At 39.3% G+C, this 21,217-nt stretch overlaps 1 protein-coding gene across 14 annotated transcripts in view; it reads left to right on the top strand.

Annotated features, from left to right (window-relative positions):
* KLHL32 (kelch like family member 32) overlaps window positions 1-21,217 on the top strand; it is a 318,742-nt gene that overhangs the window by 143,632 nt on the left and 153,893 nt on the right. For 13 of the 14 annotated variants that reach the window (XR_005217809.1, XM_037842503.1, XM_037842505.1 and 10 more), the window contains one exon: window positions 1,153-1,333. Coding sequence is in view for 12 of the 14 variants with exons in the window: in XM_037842503.1 (XP_037698431.1) it covers window positions 1,153-1,333 (181 nt within the window). In the remaining 2 variants the exon portion in view is untranslated. Of the gene's footprint in view, window positions 1-1,152; window positions 1,334-14,687; window positions 14,972-21,217 lie in introns of those variants that run through there. The other variant, XM_037842507.1, reaches the window with a different exon arrangement.

Below are 21,217 nucleotides of genomic sequence, written 5' to 3'. Positions count from 1 at the left end.
GCGGCAGTCCCCATTCGTCCAGGAGGGCAGCCACCCCTCCCCACGTGGACGATATGGGCCAATTTGAGATCTCCCCCATGGATTCTCCAATATTAGAATTCATACCCATGACGACGTGTGGCTTTTCAGTCCTCCTGGCTGTGCTTGCAATTGTTTTAACCCAGCTTAGCTCCCAGACCAAAGAACATGCCAGACACAGAGTTAGGCATAAGTTTAAATAGGAGTTACTTAACAGGAGTTATGGTTCCATGGCAGCAGCTGGCCAGGAAAGATGGAAGTTAGTGTTCTGCAAAAGCAGAGGTTTCTAGGGGGTGGTTTATAAGGGTTAGAACAAGGAGAGTGTGAGAACAGAGTTTTGGCAGGGTCTTGTGACACAAGGGTATGGAGATTTGTTATCAACATGATCAGGGGAGGGGAGTTTCAATGCTCCATTTACAATACATTTTTCTTCCCCTGGGGAGGTGTGATGAATTTTAAGATCTGACCCGGTCAAGTAGGCAGCTACGTGAAGTCACTATGAAGGAGAGGGGGCCCGGGCCCACACCAACATGTGCTCAGTTTTCTTTTATTCAGTAATGGAGTACTGTGTCCTTGTCAGATGACGTGGTAACTTCGTGTATCTCTGGTGAATCATTCATATCTTGTGGATTCTTTAGAGGATGAGTGCATGGCAGTGATCAGTTATAAAGCCTCTGCTAACCCCATTCAGTAGTAGAAAACTAGAGAAGGAATCAGAGTTAGAGGAGGTGGTCACAGAGAGGAGGGAGAGATATACACATACTTACAGACACATACCCAGAGCAAGCTTTGCACTCGAGTTGTACACACACTGAGGGATAAACACCCAGAAACAGGCTCACAGATCCACAGACACAGATGGACAATACACACACAGAAACACAAATTCAGAAATAGATGCACTATTAGAGCAGAGAGAGAGACCCTGCAGGTATGAGGGGCAGAGAGAATCAGAGAAAAGGAGAGCAAGAGACTAGAGAGCACATGAGAGGAGGAGTGTGAAGGTCACACTACACCGAGGAGGTGGTTTGCTGGAATCGCATTTCCTCCGTCCACATTGAAGGAGTGACAGAGCTTTGGGGCAGCGAGGGCTGGTGAAAGGAAGGTTGTTGACTTGATTGCTCTCCTTTGCAGTATTCAAGAAATGCTGACAGGCCAGAGGCTCTGCCACTCGGAATCTCACAATGATAGCGTTCTAGCAGCGCTGAATCAGCAGAGAAGCGATGGCATCCTCTGCGATGTCACTTTAATTGCTGAGGAACAGAAATTCCATGCTCACAAGGCAGTCCTAGCAGCATGCAGCGACTATTTCCGGGTAAGTCAAAGTAGCTTTTTTCTTTCTTTCTTTCTTTCTGTTTTTCTCTTAAGATAACAGTAAACAAAGAAAAAGTTTCCTGAAACATTGCTCAACCATCAGACAATTTGATAGTAGTCTCCAGAGTTGTGAATGTTGAGTGCTGGTGTTCTTTCCTGGACAGAATACAGTTTGGGATTCTGCTGGGATCCTCCCTGGGCTGCAGACCTCTCCTTTGCATTTGAACTGAAGGGCATTTGATACCTTTCCCCACCATAAGAAAATGTGGTGTCCTAAAAGGGATGCAGACATTTTCTGGATATGGGAGCAGAAGAACAATCTGTAAAATAACACGTTAAAGTATCTCAAATACATGTATTTCTGTTTTTTTTTTTTATTTTCTATGCATGCTGTTTAATGAATGTTTTCTAAATATTTGCTCTAACAGTTGGTCTAATGGATCTTTGGGTTTGACACACAGATGTCTGTGCAGCTGAAGAAGTCATAATGTTGTCTTGCTCAGTAGGACTTTGGAGTCTGATTTCTAATGGCTAATGATATGCAGTCATGAGATTTTTTTTTTTTTTTTTTAAGATGAAAGTGTACGTTCTGGCTATAGCTAATGCCATTTGTTTTGCACTTTGTTTCAAGTGGTGGACAAAGTACTTTATATGTATATCTTATTTTGTCCTCACAACAACCTATTATACAGAAACATACACTGTTAAAATGGTCATTTTACAGATGAGGAAACTGAATCTTGGAGGTTAATTTGCCCAAAGTCACACAGTTCATGATCTGGAATTGAAATCCAAGTCTGACTCTTAACCACCAAGCTATTCTCCCTCTTCAAAAATTTTCTTTCAAATATTAATTTCTGAACATACATTATCTTGATTCTTAATTTCCTTTTCAGTGTTATTTCAACTGACTAGTGATTAAGGTGATAATCGTGAAACATACCTACAGTCTCTTTATAAATTAGAATATAAGTTTAATTCTGACTGTTTTAAAAAATATATTCCTTTCCCAAAGCCTCAAAATTATAAAGAAACCAGCTTTGGCCCTTGGGCAGTGAGTTGGTTTGATTTGGATATTTCCAGTAATCTTTTTTTTTGATATTTAAGAAACAATATCAGTCATCAGCTGGCAGTACAAAGAACTTGCAAAGATGCCAAATCACAAAAGAAAGCCTTTTTAAGAAAGTGATGAAACCTAGTAACGTAAAGAATAAAGAGGTAGTTGCTTAAAGTAGGGATTTAATTCTGAACTGCTAAAATGAAAGCAGAATATCTGTAAAGTGACCTTTTAATTCCATTAATATGATACACTTTATACACCTTCACATTGTCAGATATTAATCTTCCAGAAAGGTTATGTTATTCAGAGAGTTTTTGAAATAAGAAAATATTTTGGATTGAATGTACATTATATAATATGAGTGTTCTTGCTGAGCCTTTTTGGTGCTTAGCTTCTCTTAGGTTTCTGTCCATTGGCTTTTGCATTAAATTTTTGGAAATGGTTTGATTTTTGTGCATATGTGTATGTGAGAGAGTGAGAGAGCACACACCCAGCAGCATTTTACTTGTTGGCATTTAACAGTCTCCTCTCTCTTCCACCACAATGCCCTTATGTTCTGGCAGGCCATGCACAGAGGGCCCCTGATTTGGTTTGCTAAAGCTGACGAAATGCAATATATGAGAAATGGGTTGGCTTCTACAATGGGGACTTATTAACTTACAAGTTTACTGTCCTGAAGCCATGAAAATGTCCCAATTAAGGCATCAACAAAGGATGTCTGGGCTTCTCTGCCACGTGGACAGGCACATGGCAGCATCTGCTGGTCTCTCCTTTATCTCCCAGGTTTCCTTTCTTTCAGCTTCTGGCTGCTCCATCTGTGGCTTTTTTTCTGAACTTCTGTGTGTTTCTCTCCTTTAGCTTCTGTCTCTCTTAGCTTCTCTGGGTCTATCCTCTGTCTTCTCTCCTTCTTTTATTCTCTTATAAAGGACTCCAGTAAGAGGATTAAGACCTACCCTGAATGAAATGGGTCACATCTCAATTGAGATAGCCTAATCAGAAGATCCCACCTGTAATAGATCCACACCCACAGGAATGGATTAAAAGAACATCATCTTTTCTGGGGTACATACAGCTTCATACTTTCACAGCCTCCTTTGTAATACTTATGTTATAAAGCCTATGAAGAAAACTTTATTATTCCCATTTTACAGATGAGGAAACTAAAATGCAATATGTTTACATAACTTGCCCAAGTTCTGTCAGATATTTGGAGCTGATTTTAATACATCTGTCCCCCTCAGTATTAAGCTGTGTTTTTTCTTGTTTAGCCATGTGGCCTGCTGGTGGATTCATACAGTTTCTTCAATCTCATATCCTGATTGTGAGATGAAAGATAAGTGACTTGTGTACTGATCATTCAGATGGATAAAGCAAAACGAATTTGGAACAGTTGGCATTTCATTCTTCTCTAGGTGCTGTGCTAAGTGCTGGAGTTACAATATTTAACCCTCTTGGAACTTACAGTATAAATATTACGCTAGAAGGATTTTTTTGCCTTGTACTCTGTATCTTTGGTTGACTTTTGTGGCATAACAGTTCATAGAAAGCCGGATTTTTCTGGTTTGACCACTTAGCTGATCTATGCTAGAGTCACCCTTCCTTCAGTGGTTGGCTGGAGGCTGGCTGATCTAAGTGGCCTTGTTCACATGTCTGATGATTGGTAGCTGTTGGCTGGTGTGATGAAAGAAACTGAACCATGTGTTTCCCATTAACCAACAGGGTAACCTCGGCTTCTTAACAGGATTCTAAGAAGAGCAAGAGGGTAAGCCTCAGTGCACAGGTGCTTTTCAAGCCTGTGCTTATCACATTTACTAATCAGGTCAAATAAGTCGTATGACCAAGCCCAGAGTCAGTGAGTTGGTGTGGGGTGACAGTTCCAAAGTGCATGGATACAGGAAGAGAAATAACTTGGGGCCATTTTTCAACATAAAACTGTCAAGAATTGTCAAGAATCTGAGATCTTACTCTTCTTACAAGCTAAGAAGTTAACCTGCCACAGTTTCATGGATGCTGGTAGAAGATGTGAAACTCCCAGGTCAGAGATGAAGGAGAGTTTATTACTCACAGCAACAGCAGTAGCAGAGTCTCATTATTTTTGTACCTGCTCCCTGAATGCCACCTCCTACAGGGTGACACCTGAAGAGGACCAGGTGACACTTGTACATGCAGTGAGTTGTGTTACAGGAAAAGAACGTTACATTTAGGGTACTCGAGTCTTTTATAATGACAGTAAATATGCCTGACCTTTGCTCAGAAGTGAAACTTTATCTCTGTCTTTCAGGATTGTAAGCAAACCTGACCTTTTCTTTGGAAGGAGACACCAGCTGAGTCTTCCAAGGTTGTTTACTATAGAAACATCCTTGGAAAGAGAGTCTGGAACGAAGGGTAGTCGGGCTTCACTCACAATGCATGCAGAAATGCAGGAGACCCATAAAAAATTGTCTCCCAACAACCACATGTCCTAAACTAGGATTATGTATGTCTGCCTTGTCTCTAAAGTCTGCCAGTGTAAAAACACCCGAAAGTCTTAGTAATTTTGTATTTCTCCCAATACTTACATTGTTGCTTGTAACTTACTATGTGCTCAATAAATATTTATTTTTAAAACAGTTGTATTCACACACTGTACAGTCCATCCAAAGTGTACAATCAGTGGCTCTCAGTATAATCAGAGTTGTGCATTCATCACTACAATCAATTTGAGAACATTTTCATTGCACCAAAAAGAAAAATCTCATATCTCATATACCCCCTATTGTTGACACTTAGCATTGGTATGGTGGCTTTGTTACAATTGATGAGACAATATTACAATATTACTGTTAACTATAATCCATAGTTTACCTAAGTTTTATTTTCCTGTATACCACCCCGTTATTAATAGCTTGTAAACGTTCATGGAAGAACATTCTTATATTTGTAGTATTATCCACAGTCATCATCCACAACAGGGTACACTATGATGTATAGCCCCATGTTTTATCCTCTAGCTTTCCTTCTAGTGATATTCTCAACCCTAAACTTCCCCTTTCAACCACAATCACACCCATACTGCTGTTAGTTCACACTCCCCATAACATGCTACTATCACCTCTATTCATTTCCAAACATTTACAATCAACCTTATAAAAAATTCTACACAAACTAAGCATCAGCTCCCCATTCTCTACCCTCATTCTGTCTCCACCCATGCTTTAGATTTTAACTCCATGAACTTGCTCATTATAATTAGTTCATATTAGTGAGACCATACAATATATGTCCTTTTGTGTCTGCCTTATTTCACTCAGCATAATGTCCTCAAGCTTCATCCATGTTCTCACATACACCAGGACTTCATTCCTTTTCACAGCTGAATAATATTCCATCATATGTATATACCACATTTTGTTTATCAATTCTCAATAAATATTTACTGAATGGAGAAATGTTCTCTAATTTTAAGAATTCCATGTATATTTCATTTCTCATATTCTGAATACAAAAGTATGCAAATCATTCATGGATTTTTCTTTACTATGATTTGTTCAAGTTAATTAGGTACTTTGATTAAATTAGAGTTTTATACTTTATACTCTCATATTATCTGGTAGATCATTTTGAAGCTGAAGTAATTGTTGTTTTGACTCAGGAAAGGTGGGACCACAAGAGTGAGGAGAAGGCCCAAGTTTTGATATAAACTTCTCTTTATATTGGTCTTGGAATTAATGTTAACCTTCTTGCAAAAAAAAAAAAAATAAGGGACAGTTGAGAACAAAGTACTGTGATTTCCAAAAAAAGAAAACAAAAACAACATCATGAACACTTTTTTTTAAAAAAAGTATTAAAACACATTCTTAAGTCATAGTGATTTTCTTAAAATAAAAATTTGACAAAATTCCCATGGTGTGAGCATAACTTGGTGTTAGTTAAATGCTAACTGAATCAAACCCATGACTTCTAAGAATGTAAAGTAGTGGTGGAATGAAGAAAGGGACAAGCTTAGGAGTCAGATCTAGGTTAGAATACAGGGTAGGGACTGTATCTATGTGTTTGCATTGTTTCCCTCAGTGCCTGGCAAATATAGTTGCTATTCCAATTAGTGTTTGTTGGGCTATTCATCCTTTCCGCTATCTACTCCATAAGCATCTCTGGTCCACAGGCCTATCTATAAATTGGAGATCATGAAGCATAATGATAAGCACGTGTTAGATTTAAATGAGAAAAGGTGTGTAAAGCACTAAGTGCAGTATCTGACTCACATTAGACCTTCAGTAAGCATTAGCTGTTTCACTGCCTGGAGCATGTCTGATTCCTGGCCTTGCCCTCCCTGGGCACTGGTGTAAAGGGAGGCCAGTTAATCTTTAGGTTCTGCTGGTTGCAGGCTCACTCAATTTTTGATGGCCCAGAATAACTTTTTAGCTCCGTCCTTCCCTTCTTTTCATTTTCTGAGTCCGATGCCTTCTTCCCTTTTGCTTACGACATTCCAGTAACACCTAACTTGTTTCCTCCTCTAGTTGTCCCCTTTCCAAACCATCATGCAGATGACTCCACTCCCTTGCTTCCCCCTCATCTGTTCATCTGATGTCACAGCCACACTGTTCCACCAAAACTCTTCTAGTCTGTGCCTTTCCACTTCTCAGCCTTGCTAATGACCATGTCTTCTTACTGTAATCCCCTCCTCACCTCTTGGTATACTCTCTCTATTTTCCAAAGTTTATCACACCCAACAATAAGTGCAAAGTTCTTCACAAGGTCTTATCTTGACACTCGCTGTTGCCTTCCCAAATTTATAGGCAAGGTCCCTCTTTTATGAAACCCTTAAACTTTTGGTTTGTCCCCTTCAAGGAATTAATGATTATGTACCATGTATTGCAGCCCCATTTAGCAGTAACTTCTCTGAGAGAGGGATCATCACTAGCCTAGGCCAAGTGAAGTTCCTCAAAGAACTGTGGAATAAAATTGAACAGAAGTATTGAACCAGAGGGAGCAGGAGAAATTAGGGGCCTTGTGATCTAAGATGTGTGTGGGGGTGGGGTGGTTGGGGATGAATCCCCTCTCCTCCTGGCAGCCCCTCTGATAGTGGAAACAGTAAGTTGCAGGACCCCAACATAGCTGTCCCTGAGCTGTGGGCCACTCTGTTGGGTCTGGAGGCAGTTGTTTAATGTTTGCTACTTCCAGCTTCAAGCTCCATGAACGCCTACACTTCCTCTGCTGGCCAAGGAAGCAGATGTCTTGACTGTCTAGCGTAGCTTCATGTATGTGTTGGTAAAAGTGATTCAAACATGACATTTGGAAAGTTAAATATTTGTGCATCTCTTCCCCTTAGAGCCTGATATGCTTCTGCCTATGTAACTTTTAGTTTTGAGAGGAGGTAAAGCCCCCAATAAGATTAAAAAAACTCTGTAGTCTATGTATTCGTGTATTTTATAATCATACTCTCCAGTCACTATTTTATTAAAATGATATAAAAGGTTATCAAGTAAGTATATAACAATTATTAGAAATGTTTTTTTTTCAATTCAATAAACATTTGTTTCATACATATTATTTTCTAGAAACTGAATGAATTCATAGTCTGGCAGGAGATACAGATAAGCGATCAAATAAATATAATATTTATAGGTATTGGGGGTTTGGAGTGGTGTTTTGGGGCTTAAAACCTCACTTAAATTTCTCTTCTTCCATCTGGTCTTCTCAAACAACAACAACAATAATAACTACCATTTACTGGGCATTCACTGTGTTCCAGAAACTTTGTTGATTGACTCATTCAATCCTCTAAAGAAACCCATGAGGTGGTTGTTATTACTATCACGTCCATTTTAAAAACGAGGAAAAGAAGGCCCAATGTTAAATAACTCACACTGGGGGCATGGAGAGCAGGTATGAGCTAATGAAGGCTAGGAGCGGATGGCTAGAGATAAGGGAATGTGCTTGAGGAATGGTTTGGAGGAGGTAGAATGAATGGACAGGAAAGAGCAACTGATTGGGTTGGGTGGTGAGAGAGGAGTGGAAGGTGGCTTCTGGCTAACCAGAGCCCTTGAGGAGGGTATGGGGAAAAGAGCAGGGCACTTTGAACGAAGCTGTTCCGTTGGGGGACCATGCGAGCAAGTCTTAGTGTACGAAGCTGTTTCAAGTCCTACTTGAGAAGAAAAGCCAGTGTCTTTTTTGCTCTTCTCATTGTGTCCCCAGTACCTCCTCCAGTGCCTGGCACACCTCACGCCCTTGGTATCCTGTCTCCCCTGTCACAGGCCTGATCGGAACAGTTTGCTGCTGCCTTCTATGCGTGTGGCCTCACTAAGACCCTTCCTAGGAGTTTCACTCTAACAACACCCATACATGGGTCATTTTGTCTTATTCCCTAAGAAACCTTCCCGTAAAGACCTGAAGGTAAGAGCACTGTTGACATTAAGCCTATAAGTGGGATTTCATTCATATTTCTGTTTTTCAAAATCCACATATAGAGACATTTCTGAGGATATACAGCAGCATGACCTTGACTGTTGTTTTACTTCCAGCCCTCAATCCCCAGCCTCCTGCCTGCTCTTTGGCTTCCATTGGTTCTGCAAGCCCCCAGTATGCTTCCACTTATTGTCTTTTTGTTTTAAAAATTTCAATAAAAACCAATGTATCTTGTAAACACATGCTTTACAAATACTAAGGGACATAGTTACTTTGTCTTTCATTCAGTTTTCCCTGCCACAGGCGCCTATGAGGTTGTACGTGAGGAAGGAAAAGAGACTGGAAAACAAAAAAAAAAATTCAGAACTTAAAGGATGCCTTCATTCAGGTGGCAGAAAGAGAAAGACAAGATGGTCAAGAAGGAAAGGTCAACGTTGTACAAAGATAACCAGGGTACACATTTTAATTAAAGACAGAAAAGGACAGAGTTTCAAAAGACCACTATATTCTGTAGAAGATTAAGGAAGATACAGAAAAACTCACTGATCTTCAAGAAGGTGGTTTCAGTGGCATGCTGGGAAAAGAAGCCAAACTCTGAGGGGCAATATATAAAAATACTGACCATTGCTTCTCAGATTATGGTCCACGTGCAAGTGCCAGTCTGTGAAATGGCTTGTTACCTAAGAAGCAAACTTGTAACAAGCTACAAATGTTTATTATTTTAACAAGCTATACAATGTAATCAACTGCCTCACTGGGCACTCTGTTAATTTGTGCTCAGTTAATTCTGTCCTGAATGGTTAAGACCCGGTTCCAAGACCAGCTACTTTCAGGAGCACTTATGTAGATAATGTATAATGTAGATAAGAACACAGTTCCATTATTATACATATATATTATGACTTCATTTTAAGGTAATGTATGGCATGGTCATAATTTTTATTGAAAATACTTTCATCATTTTCTAGATGTCAAATCAGACTTTAAAGCATTTTTTTTTTTCTTTAATAGCTCTTGTCACCATTCTTTTTGGTTAAATGGTGTCATTATTTTTTGTTTGATTTCTAATCACTCAAACATTACAGGTACCTCAGCTTTCTCACAATTGTTTTGTTTTTGTTTTGATTTGTTTTCAGGGAAGGTGACTCTTCAGTGAAGGATTTTTTTTTTTTTTTTTTTTTTTTTAACACTGAGCAGTTAGATTGTGAAAACAAAAGACACACCTCTGGAAATAGACAGCTTTAATACAATGTCACAGTCAGATCTTGATTTCAAAGTGGAGTGATTCTTTTGGAAGGAGAGCAGCACTCCAAGACACTGTGTTCCAAAAGGGAGCTGCTGTTGATCCGTACAGTCTGAGCATGTGTGTATGCAGAGCATTGTGCCGGTGCTGTTGCAGGAGAGAAAAACAAATAGGGCAGTATCTCTCATCAAAGAGCTTACAATCTGTAGAAAAGTCCATAGATACACATGTGATTATAATTCAAGGTGGGATGAGATAGGAGTATGAGGTCTGAATCTCACCTTTCTAAGAGTCAGGTTTTTATACAAGCTCTGAGCTTCCTTTGCATTCCGTCCCATATGTCACTCCTCTGTGACACCTTCCTGTAGCTTCCTGACTCCCCAGTCTCCAGTACCCTAGCACCCTGTACACATCTCACTTACCTGCTTTTTCGTTCATTTATTTAATCATTCATTCATTCACTCACTCAACAGTTATATTGTCTGCCCACTAAATGCCAGAGGGTGCATTCATGTACAAAACAGAAAAAAATCCTTGCCCTATGACCCTTGCATTCTAGTTGATAAGAAAGACGGGTAGATAAGTAAAGATGGAATTTGTCTAATGGGGAGAAAGGCTACAGAGGATATAGTGGTGATGGGAAGTGCTGTTTTTAATAGGTTTGGGAAGGCCCCACTGATGAGTGAAGGAGCCATTTATGTGCCTATCTGGAAATGCGTGTTCCAGGCAGACAGAACTGCAAATACAAAGCCCAGAGGCTCAAGTGCTTGGGGGATGTGTGGGCAGTAAGGAGGCTGGTGGCTGGAGAGGAGTGAGTGGGAGTGGGGAGGGTAGACGGGTTGCAGGATGTGAGGCTGAATTGTGCAGTCTCCTTGTAGGCTGTGTTTAGTGTTTTGGTTTTTATTTTAAGTAGGATTGGGAAAACCTTGGATGGCCTTGACAGAGAAGTGACGTTATCTGACTTGAGTTTTGAAAAGATCATTCCAGCTTCTGTAGGGAGATGAGGGTGGACTCAGGGCTTCCAGTTAGGACGCTATTAGAATAAGACAGGAATGTAGCCATGGTTTGGACTAGGTGTGGGGCTAGAGGTGGTGAGGACTATTGTAAGCATTTTTAAGGAAGAGCCCTTAGAATTTGTTGATGAGCTGGCTGTAGGGTGTGAGAAAGAGACCTAAGACCCTGGAGAGATGAAGTTGTCAGTTACTGAGGTTGGGTAGACTATGGGAAGACTCATTTTACAGTCACTTTGGATATATTAAAGAGAAATCATAGGTTTTTCAAGGCATTATCTAGTAATTTGTACACATACAGGTTACCCCCACTGGGTGGAGAGTTTCCTGTAGGCAGAAGTTTTGTTCTTCATGATAGGTCTTGTTCACTCTTATTCCTCTCTAACCCAGTGCCAGGTACATGGTTGGTGCTGGTGAGTGTTTGATGTATGAGCATGTATTGGCTTTGACGCAAATAGGTTATACAGGTGAGCAGCAATTCTGAGGTTCATGGAGGATATATTTGCAGTCGTTTCTGGTAGTGGTGATGGTTTCTGTGCTGATTTCCCCTCACATTGCTCATTAGTCTCATCACTAGTGGTATTACTAATTGGGAACAGAGTGTTATTCTTGGTTATAGAATCAGACAGAAGTCCTCAGTGTCTGTAGGAGTGAAACATCCAGTTAACAGAGTTTTTATGTTCAAAGCATTGTGCTGGTCCAAGAGTTAAAAGCACTAAAAAAAACACTAGCCTGGATTGAGGGGGTGGGGTGGAGCACAAGCATGCATACTCAATGGCAAAACAAGAATATCAGAACAATGTAATGGTAATAATAAAATTATATATATATATGTATATATACATACATACATACATACATACATACACCAATGTTTATTTGATTCTTAAAACAGCCTTTTAGGTAGGTATTTTTATCCCCAACATATAGACTAAGAAACCAGGCCGACAGAAGTGACTGACTTGCACAACTTTACGTATTTGGGTGTTGGCTCTCTGAGGGGAGAAATTTTTTTTGCCTGCTCTAGGATCTAGCAAAGTGCCTTGAGCATAACACAGTTAATGTTTTTGTGGAATGAATCAGTGAATAAATGAATGATTTTGTAGGATGGAGAAAACATTGCTCTGGAGTTACCTGTGAGGCTTCTAGTAAGAGGAAACCTTACACAAAGGGTGAGTAGGTTCTGGGAGGGCTTTCCAGGCTGAGGAGGCATTAAGGCTGTCCTGGAGGCAGAGAGTAAGCAGAAGGGGGTGAAGCTGGTTCATCCCGTTTTGTGGTAACTACTGTGCCAGTTTTATCCTGATGTCAACAAGATGTGATAGAAATGCCTATTTACCTATAAGAAAATTAAAACTGATAACAGAAGTCTCTTAAGGTGTCATGGCTATTGAGTTGTGGAGCAGCAATTCGCACCCAAGACTGACACCTCCAAATCCCATGTTTTGTCATGGTTTCTAGTATACCACGTGAGTCCCTGTCCCATTTGTTCCACTGGCAAAAGCACACAAGTGCTAAAAGAGCTTACTGAACTCTCTGAGGTTATTCTACAATTTAGTCCTTGATGTGCTTCTGTGGTACCCTAGGTTGTCACTAATAATTTCATTTTAAAAAGATTCAGATAAGAGTTGACTTCTGGGGAGATGGCAGAGTAGGGAGCTCCAAGACTCTGTCCTTCCATGAAAACAACTATTAAACAGACCAGAACTGTCTGAAGCAACTGTTTTGAAACTCCGGAGGCCAGAAGAACACTGTACAGCATCCAGTAAAGAGCAGGAGGAAGAAACTGATAAATTACCATAAAAAACTGTAAATTACTTTCTCAGCAGCAGCTACTGGTGTCCATCCACCCCCCCTCCTGCCCGCTCTCGTGGCAGGCCTCTGTTCTGGTTTGCTAATGCTGCTGTTTTGCAAAACACCAGAAATGGATTGGCTTTTATAAAGGGGGTTTATTTGGTTACAAAGTTACAGTCTTAAGGCCATAAAGTGTCCAAGGTAAGGCATCAACAATAGGGTACCTTCACTGGAGGATGGCCAATGGCGCCTGGAAAACCTCTGTTAGCTGGGAAGGCACGTGGCTGGCATCTGCTTGCTCCCAGGTTGTGTTTCAAAATGGCTTTCTACAAAAATGTCCATGTCAGCTTCCAACGGCTGTCTTCAAGTTGTCTGTCTTAGCTGCAGCTTTCCAAGCTCCTTCTGTCTGAGCTCATATAGTGCCCGGGTAAACTAATCAAGACCCAGACTGAAACATCCTCCATGGAAACTTTCAATCAAGAGGTCACACCCTAATCAAAGTTGTCACTCACAGTTGGGTGGGTCACATCTCCATGGAAACAGCCTAATCCCAATATCCTGCGAGATCAGATTAAAAGATCATGGCTTTTCTTGGGGGACATAATATATCCAAACAGGCACAGCCTCCCAAGGGTCTGGTCCCTGGCTGCCTGCTGGTGACAGAAAGGGATGTAAAAATCCTCTCTCCAAGAACAAAGAAGTACATGGCCAATCACTGATCACTGCTTTTAATTAGTGAATTCAGATCCTGGGTCCGGCTCTGAGGACAGCTATTGTTTCAGCCTGCCTAGGACAAAGGCAGGCAGCAGCAGCCATTGTTTCATACCTTCCTAGACAGTGTCCGAGGCCATGGAGATTTAAAGATACAGCGACTCCTCAGGGCTGCAGGGGACAGTTAGCTGAGAGGCTGCATTTGCTGGGCAGGCAAGGAAAACTCAACTTTCAGCAACCCTCAGAGAAGACTTTGGTGCCTTTCCTGATCTCCCTAGGACACTTCGGAACCCATCCTCACCTGCTTTGTCTGTCCCTGCCTGTGTTTTGCCTGGGAAAGACTAACTTGGATGCTCCTCTCTGGGGAGACCCTCCTCCTAGAATTTGCTCTCCAGACAAAAGCAGCCTGTGATGACAAAAGGAATATTAAAAATATAGAGAGCTGGGTAGCATGGGACAAAGACTGGGGGCTTCAAATACTGGGGAGAGGGAGGTCTGTCTCCTGGGAAAAAGAGGGACAACCAAACTCCTGTAAACAGGGAAATTCCACAACAACTAACAAGCAAAAGGACAGCACAAAACGGAGGCCAAGAAAGATGGTAAACCCTGCACACTGCATCTGTCTTGGGCAGACTTTCCTGTTAGGGGGGCAGAAGCTCAAGAAACTCTGTCTTATCAGCAGCTTGTTACAAAACCAAGAAATAGACATTCCAGGGAGTAAGTCCCAGAGTTAACATCTGCGAATGTTTTCTGGCTGTGTGTGTCCTTGGGCAAGTGACTTAATATCTCTAAGCTTCAGTTTCTACTCAACTGTAAACTTAGGTGAGTTGCTTCTTGAGGACTTACTGACCAGGCCGCCGCTGCTGCTGCTTTTAATCTGCAATCTAAGATTAGTATAAGTGTAATTAAAATGCTTGGAAAGTTTTTTATGGGATTAAAAAGAACATCAAGTGAGAGTCTCCCTTGCAGTATATTTTATGAATATAAATATCTTATTTTAATATAAAATATTTTAGGTAATAAGATGTAATATGCAATAGTGTATAATATATAACTTATAAATATGTAAAGATGTATTTTATGAAAGGGAACAATTGTGTGCTGTTTTGTGCCAGCTTACTGTCTGAACACGCTGTTTCTACTTTGAATTCCCTATTTGACGGAAGTGGAAGAGGATCTTGCTGGATGGTGGGGAGGAAGGCTGCCTGTGCTTCCTGCTCACACCCAACCAAAGCATCGTACTATTTCATATTTAAGAGCAGCTTACAGAGTGTGTAAGGAACTTGTTGACTGTAATCCTAGTGTCTTAAAAATGTGTGTGTACTGAGGCAGCCCAAGGGTCTTTTGACTGATGAGTGGAAGGGCAAAAACCATGGTGTATCATATGAAGGAATACTGTGCAGCTGCAGGAAGGAATGAAGTCACGATGCACGCAACGACGTGAGTAAACCTTAAGGACATTATGTTGAGCGAAATAAGCCAGAAACTAAAGAACAAATATTGTATGGTCTCACTATATGAACTACCTATAATGAGCAAACTCTGAGAGTTAAATTCGAGAGAGAGGTTATTTGAGAGCATAAGTTATCAGGAGATAGAAAGAGGGCAGAGACTGGGCAATCGGTGCTTAAGGAGTACAGAATGTTTAGTACGGTTGATTGTAAAGGTTTGGAAATGAATAGCACAATACTGTGTGATAGCACAATACTGTAAGTGTGATTAACAAAGCTGAGTGTGAGTATGGTTGAAAGAGGAGGGCTAGGGTCGTGTATGTAACCAGAAGGAAAACAAGAGGGCAAAAACTGGGACTGTGTAACTTAGCAAAATCTAGAGTGGACAATGATGGTGATTAATTATACAAATATAAGAAAGTTTTTATATGAACTAGAACAACAAGTATAATAACATGTCACTATTATAAGGTGTTAATCACAGGACAGTATATGAGAAAAAAATACATTAATGCAAATTAAGATCTATAGTAAAAGTAACATTGTATTATTCTTTCATTAATTGTAACAAAAGGCACTGTACCAAAGCTAAATGTGAATAATGGGATATAAGGGGTATGGGATTTTTTTGTGTGGAAGAAATTAGAATGTTCTCATATTGACAGTGGTGGTGAATGCATAGCTGTGGTTATACCAAGAGCCATTGATTGTACACTTAGGATGGATTGTATGGTGGGTGAATAAAACCGTTAAAAAAAAATGTGTGTGTAGATTAGAGTTTTGTGGTAATTTGCATTTCTCATGAAAGAGCTTTGGTACCAGCTCCAACTCACACACAGGCTGCTCTGTCTCCAGCCCCCCACCTCTGAGGACTTCTGTTCAGCCTCATACAGAGGAAGGCAAAATAAACAAACTGAGGTGGCCCCAACAACCTACTGTGTTTGTGCCCCACCCCCCCACCCAATATTGGGGAGAGAAAAGGGGGATTGGCCACTGGTTTTTTGTTGTTGTTGTTGTTGTTTTAAAGTGGAGTACAGAAAAAATATTTTAGGGCAATCTCCTGGCTCACTGAAGATTATCAGTAAGTGAAAGTTAATAGAAGCGATGGTAGCTGCAGCTACAGATACCAAGGTAGTGGCGGCAGTGACAGCAGAAGCAGTGGTGCTTGGTTCTGGTGCGGCTGGTGGAGCAGGGGTGACGGTATCAGGAGACAGCCAGGACCTGTTGTACATTTGCTGTTGCTGCCCCCCTCATTCTCCTCACCCTTGCTGAAGACCCAGCTGTGGGCTTTATATATTAGTTGCAGCAAATATTTTTTTGAAACCTTAAAGAACTTCAGTCAAACCATTACAAGATATTTTGTAAATTGAGTTCTCTAAAGTGCTTTGCTTTTCATTATTTCTGTTGATGTATCATGTTATCTTAGTAGTAGGGTTTATCCTTCATCTTCCTCAGTTTTCCATGTACATGAATGAAGAAAAAACTACAGAAGTGTTTTCCTAAAGAAAAAAAGTTGATATCCTCCTGTGTATTATATCCTCCTGTGTATTGTATTTTGGTACTAGTGTTGAAAAACAAACATCCAGAAGACCTCACACCTTACCACCTTGGGAAGGAAATAGCAATTATTTTTTAGATCTAATAAAAACAACCTAGAAAAATGTTACATTCCTCTGTATCTCTTATTAGGCTCTTTTTGTTTTCTTCTAAGCAGAAAACAATCACTAGTTTCACTGAGTCCTTTGGGCAGCCTGTTGAAGCTTGGAGTAACAAGATTATACTCTTCATTATTGGGGATTGTTCCTCCAGCAAGACAAACCAAATATTTGTGGATGAACGTGTGGAAGTATTATCTGGACCATAACTTTTATACTTTGTGTATGCTGCAGGCTGCTCGTTCCTAGTTGGTAAGCAAGGGATTCATTCCAGTGGAGCATTGTTCTAACATGGAGCAGGGGAACAACGTTGGGACACATTTATCATTGAGGCCATGATTTCATTCCTAGATCATTCATTTCTTGTCTAGCCAGGTCCAAGTTAGATTCCATTAGGCTGACTCTTGTGGTCATATAGTAAAATTGCTTTTTTTAAAAAGAAAATTTTTTTAGCATGGGAAACATGTTCTTCCTTTGAATGTTACAGATATGGTTGCTGAAAATAATAGGAACTGTATCTTCCTATTCTAGGCCAAAGTCAGTTTCAAGGATCTTTGTGATAACCCATCTAGGAAAACCAGTGAATTTTGTCCTAATGGTTGGAACTAGCCAAGCTTTCCTGTCCCATATTGCAATTCTAATAGTGTAACAGTTGTTAGTTACTCATCACAAAATATGGGATGGGGGGAGCAAATCTCAAAACTGTAATAGAAATTTGTGCCTTTGTACATGATGAATCAAACAAAAATCTCATATTAAAGGGGTAAAGAAAACTCTTAAAATATAAGAATTTTGTATTTTTTTGCCACAAGCTCTTAAAAAACTTGAGTAGTCTAGCTCACTGAAATGTGCAAAACAGATGTGTATTCAGTGATGCTTTAATGTTTTTAGAGAAGTTATAGGTTTACAGAAAAGCCATTTTAAAAAATAGAGCATTCCCCTATACCACCCCTCCCCCATTGTTAACATTTTGCATTAGTGTTCTTTGCATTAGTGTGGTGCTTTTGTTAAAATTGATGAAAGAATATTAAAATTGTACTAATTAGAGTCCATAGTCTACATTAGAGTATATTTTTTCCACATACCACCCTATTACTACCTGGTATTATTGTGGTACATTTGTTATAATTCATGAAAGAACATTTTTATATTAGTACTATTCACTATAGCCTGTCATTTACAATAGGGTTCACTGGGTTGAACAGTCCTGTGTTTTATCTTTTATTCTGGTAACATATATGTGACCTAAAATTTCCCCCTTTAACCACATTCACATAAATAATTTGGTGCTGTTAATTAGAATGTTGTGCTACCGTCAACACCATCCATTTCCAGAACTTTACAGCCAACCTAAATAGAAATTCTGTACAAATTAAGGATTAACTCCCCATTTCCTACACCCAGCCCAGCTCCTGGTAACTTATGCTCTAGATTCTAACTCTGAATTTGCTTATTCTAATTATTTCATATCAGTGAGATCATACAATGTTTGTCTTTTTGTGCCTGAGTTATTTCATTCCTCATAATGGTCATCCATGTTGTGGCATATATATCAGGACTTCATTCCTTTTTATGGCTGAAGAATATTCCATTGTATGTAGAGATCACATTTTATTTATCCGTTTATCAGCTGATGGACACTTGAGTTGCTTCTTTCTTTTGGCAATTGTGAATAAAGCCACCATGGGCATTAGCATGTAACTGTCTATTTGAGTTCCTGCTTCCAATTCTGTTGAGTATATACCTAGTAGAGGGATTGCTGGGCCATATGGTAATTCTATACTCAGGAGCTGCCAAAATGTCTTCCACAGCAGCTGCACCATTTTACATTTTACAATTTCACCAGCGATGAATTAGTTTTCTTATTTCTCTACATCCTCTCCAACACTTAATTTTCTGGGTTTTTTTTCATAGTAGCCATTCTGTGGGTGTAAATGTATCTCATTGTGGTTTTTATTTGCATTTTCCCAATAGCTAATAATGTTGAGCATCTCTTCATGTGCTTTTTAGCCATTCGTAAATCCTCTTTGGAGAAATGTCTATTCAAGTCTTTTGCCCTTTTTTAACTGCGTTGTTTGTCTTTTTATTGTTGAGTTGTAGGATTTCCTTATATATACTAGGTGTTAATCCTTTACCAGATAAGGGGTTTCCAAATATTTTCTCCCATTGAGTAGGCTGTCCTTCACTCCCATTATAAAGTCCTTTGCCCAAAAGTTCTAATTTTGATGAGGTTCCATTTATCTATTTTTTTTCTTTTGTTGCTTATGTTTTTGGTCTAAAAGTCTAAGAAACTGTTGCCTAAACATGATCCAGAAGATGCTTCCTTACATTTTCTTCTAGGAGTTTCATGGTCCTGTTTCTTGTATTTAGGGGTAATTTTTGTATGTGGTGCTGTTTTGACCACTGTAGCTTTGTTATGTGTTAAGGTCAGGAAGTGTGAGTCCTCCAACTTTATCCTTCACTTTCAAGACGTTTTTGGCTATTTGGGGCCTTTACACTTCCAAATTTGATAATTGGCTTTTCCATTTCTGCAAAGTAGGCTGTCAGAATTTTGACTGGGATTGTGTTTAATCTGTAAATCATTTTGCGTAGAATTGACATCTTAACAATATTTATGCTTTTAATCCATGAGCACGGATTGTCCTTCCATTTATTTAGATCTTCTTTGATTACTTTTAGGAAAATTTTTTAGTTTTCCATGTATAAATTCTTTACATCCTTGGTTAGATTTATTCCTAGATATTTGATTCTTTTAGTTGATGTTGTAAAGGGAATTTTTTTCTTGACTTCCTCTTCAGATTTCTCATTTTTAATGTATAAAAAACTCGACTGATTTTTGTGTGTTGATCTTACATCCCACCACTTTGCTGAATTCGTTCATCAGCTCTAGTAGCTTGTAGATTTTTTGTGACTTTGTGTATATAGGATCGTGTCATGTGCCAATAGTGAATGTTTTTCTTCTTCCTTTCAAATTTGGATGTCTTTTCTTTTTCTCACATAACTGCTCTGGCTAGATGTTACAGTACAGTGTTGAATAGTGATGCTGACAGTGGGCATCCTTGTCTTGAACCAGATCTTGGCGGGAAAGCTTTCAGTCTTTCACCATTGAGTATGATGTCAGCAGTGGGTTTTTCATATATGCCCTTTAGTGTATTGAAGAAGTTGCCATCTATTACTCTTTTTTGAAGCATTTTCATGAGGACAGCATGCTGAATTTTGTCAAATGCTTTTTCTGCATCAATTGAGTGTATCATGTGGTTTTCTCCTTTCCCACATTTTGTTAATGTGGTGTATTACATTAATTGATTTTCTTATGTTGAACCACCCTTGCATACCTAGGCTAAAACTCACTTGAATGTAGTGTATAATTCTTTTAATGTGCTGTTGGAATTGATTTGCAAGTGTTTGTTGAGGGCTTTTGCATCTATGTCCATAAAAGAAATTGGTCTGTAATTTTCTTTCTTGTAGTATTTTATCTGTTTTTGGTATTAGAGTGATGCTGGCCTCATAGAATGAGTTAGGGAGTGTTCTGTCTTGTTCAGTTTTTTGGAAGAGTTTGAGCAGGATTGGTATTAATTATTCTTGGAATGATTGATAGAATTCACCTGTGAAGCCATCTGGTCTTTGGCTTTTCTTTGTTGGGAGGTTTCTGATGACAGATTCAATCTCTTGACTTTTAATTGGTCTGCTGAGATCTTCTATTCTTCTAGGGTCATTGTAGTTTGATTGTGTGTTTCTAGGAATTTGTCCATTTCATCTAGGCTGTCTCATTTGTTGACATACAGTTCATAGTATCCTATGATCTTTTTTATTTCTGTGTGGTCAGTAGTAATATCCCCCCTCTCATTTCTGATTTTATTTGCATCTTCTCTCTTTTTTCCTTGGTCAGGCTATCGAAGAGTTTGTCAATTTTAGTGATCTTTTCAAATAACCAAATATTGGTTTTGTTACTGCTCTTTATTGTTTTTGTTGTTGTTGTTCTCTGTTTCATTTATTTCTACTCTAATCTTTATTTCTTTCCTTCTGCTTGCTTTGGATTTAGTTTGCTATTCTTTTCGTAGTTCCTTCAGGTGTGCAGTTACATCTTTGATTTTTGCTCTTTCTTCTTTTTTATTGTAAGCATTTGGGGCTATACATTTCCCTCTCAGCAGTGCTTTTGCTGCATCCTGTAAGTTTTGATATGTTCTGTTCCCATTTTCATTTGTCTCAAGATATTTACTGATTTCCCTTGTAATTTCTTCTTTGCCCTACTGATTGTCTGTGTTATTTAACTTCCGTACATTTGTGGATTTTCCAGTTCTCTGCTTGTTACTGATTTCTAGTTTCATTCTGTTGTGCACACAGAGAAGATCCTTTGTATAATTTCAGTCTTTTAAAATGTATTGAGACTTGTTTTGTGACACAACGTATGATCTGTTTTGGAGAATGATCCATGTGCATTTGAGAAGAATGTATATCCTGCTATCTGGGGTGCAGTGTTCATGTATATGTCTGTTAGATCTAGTTCATTTATCATAATTTTCAAGTTCTTTGTTTCCTTATTGATTTTCTGTCTAAATAGTCTATCTGTTGATGATAGT

This window comes from Choloepus didactylus, chromosome 7, assembly GCF_015220235.1.
Source record: "Choloepus didactylus isolate mChoDid1 chromosome 7, mChoDid1.pri, whole genome shotgun sequence".
Taxonomy (NCBI): domain Eukaryota; kingdom Metazoa; phylum Chordata; class Mammalia; order Pilosa; family Megalonychidae; genus Choloepus; species Choloepus didactylus.
This window is presented reverse-complemented; position numbering and strand designations above follow the sequence as displayed.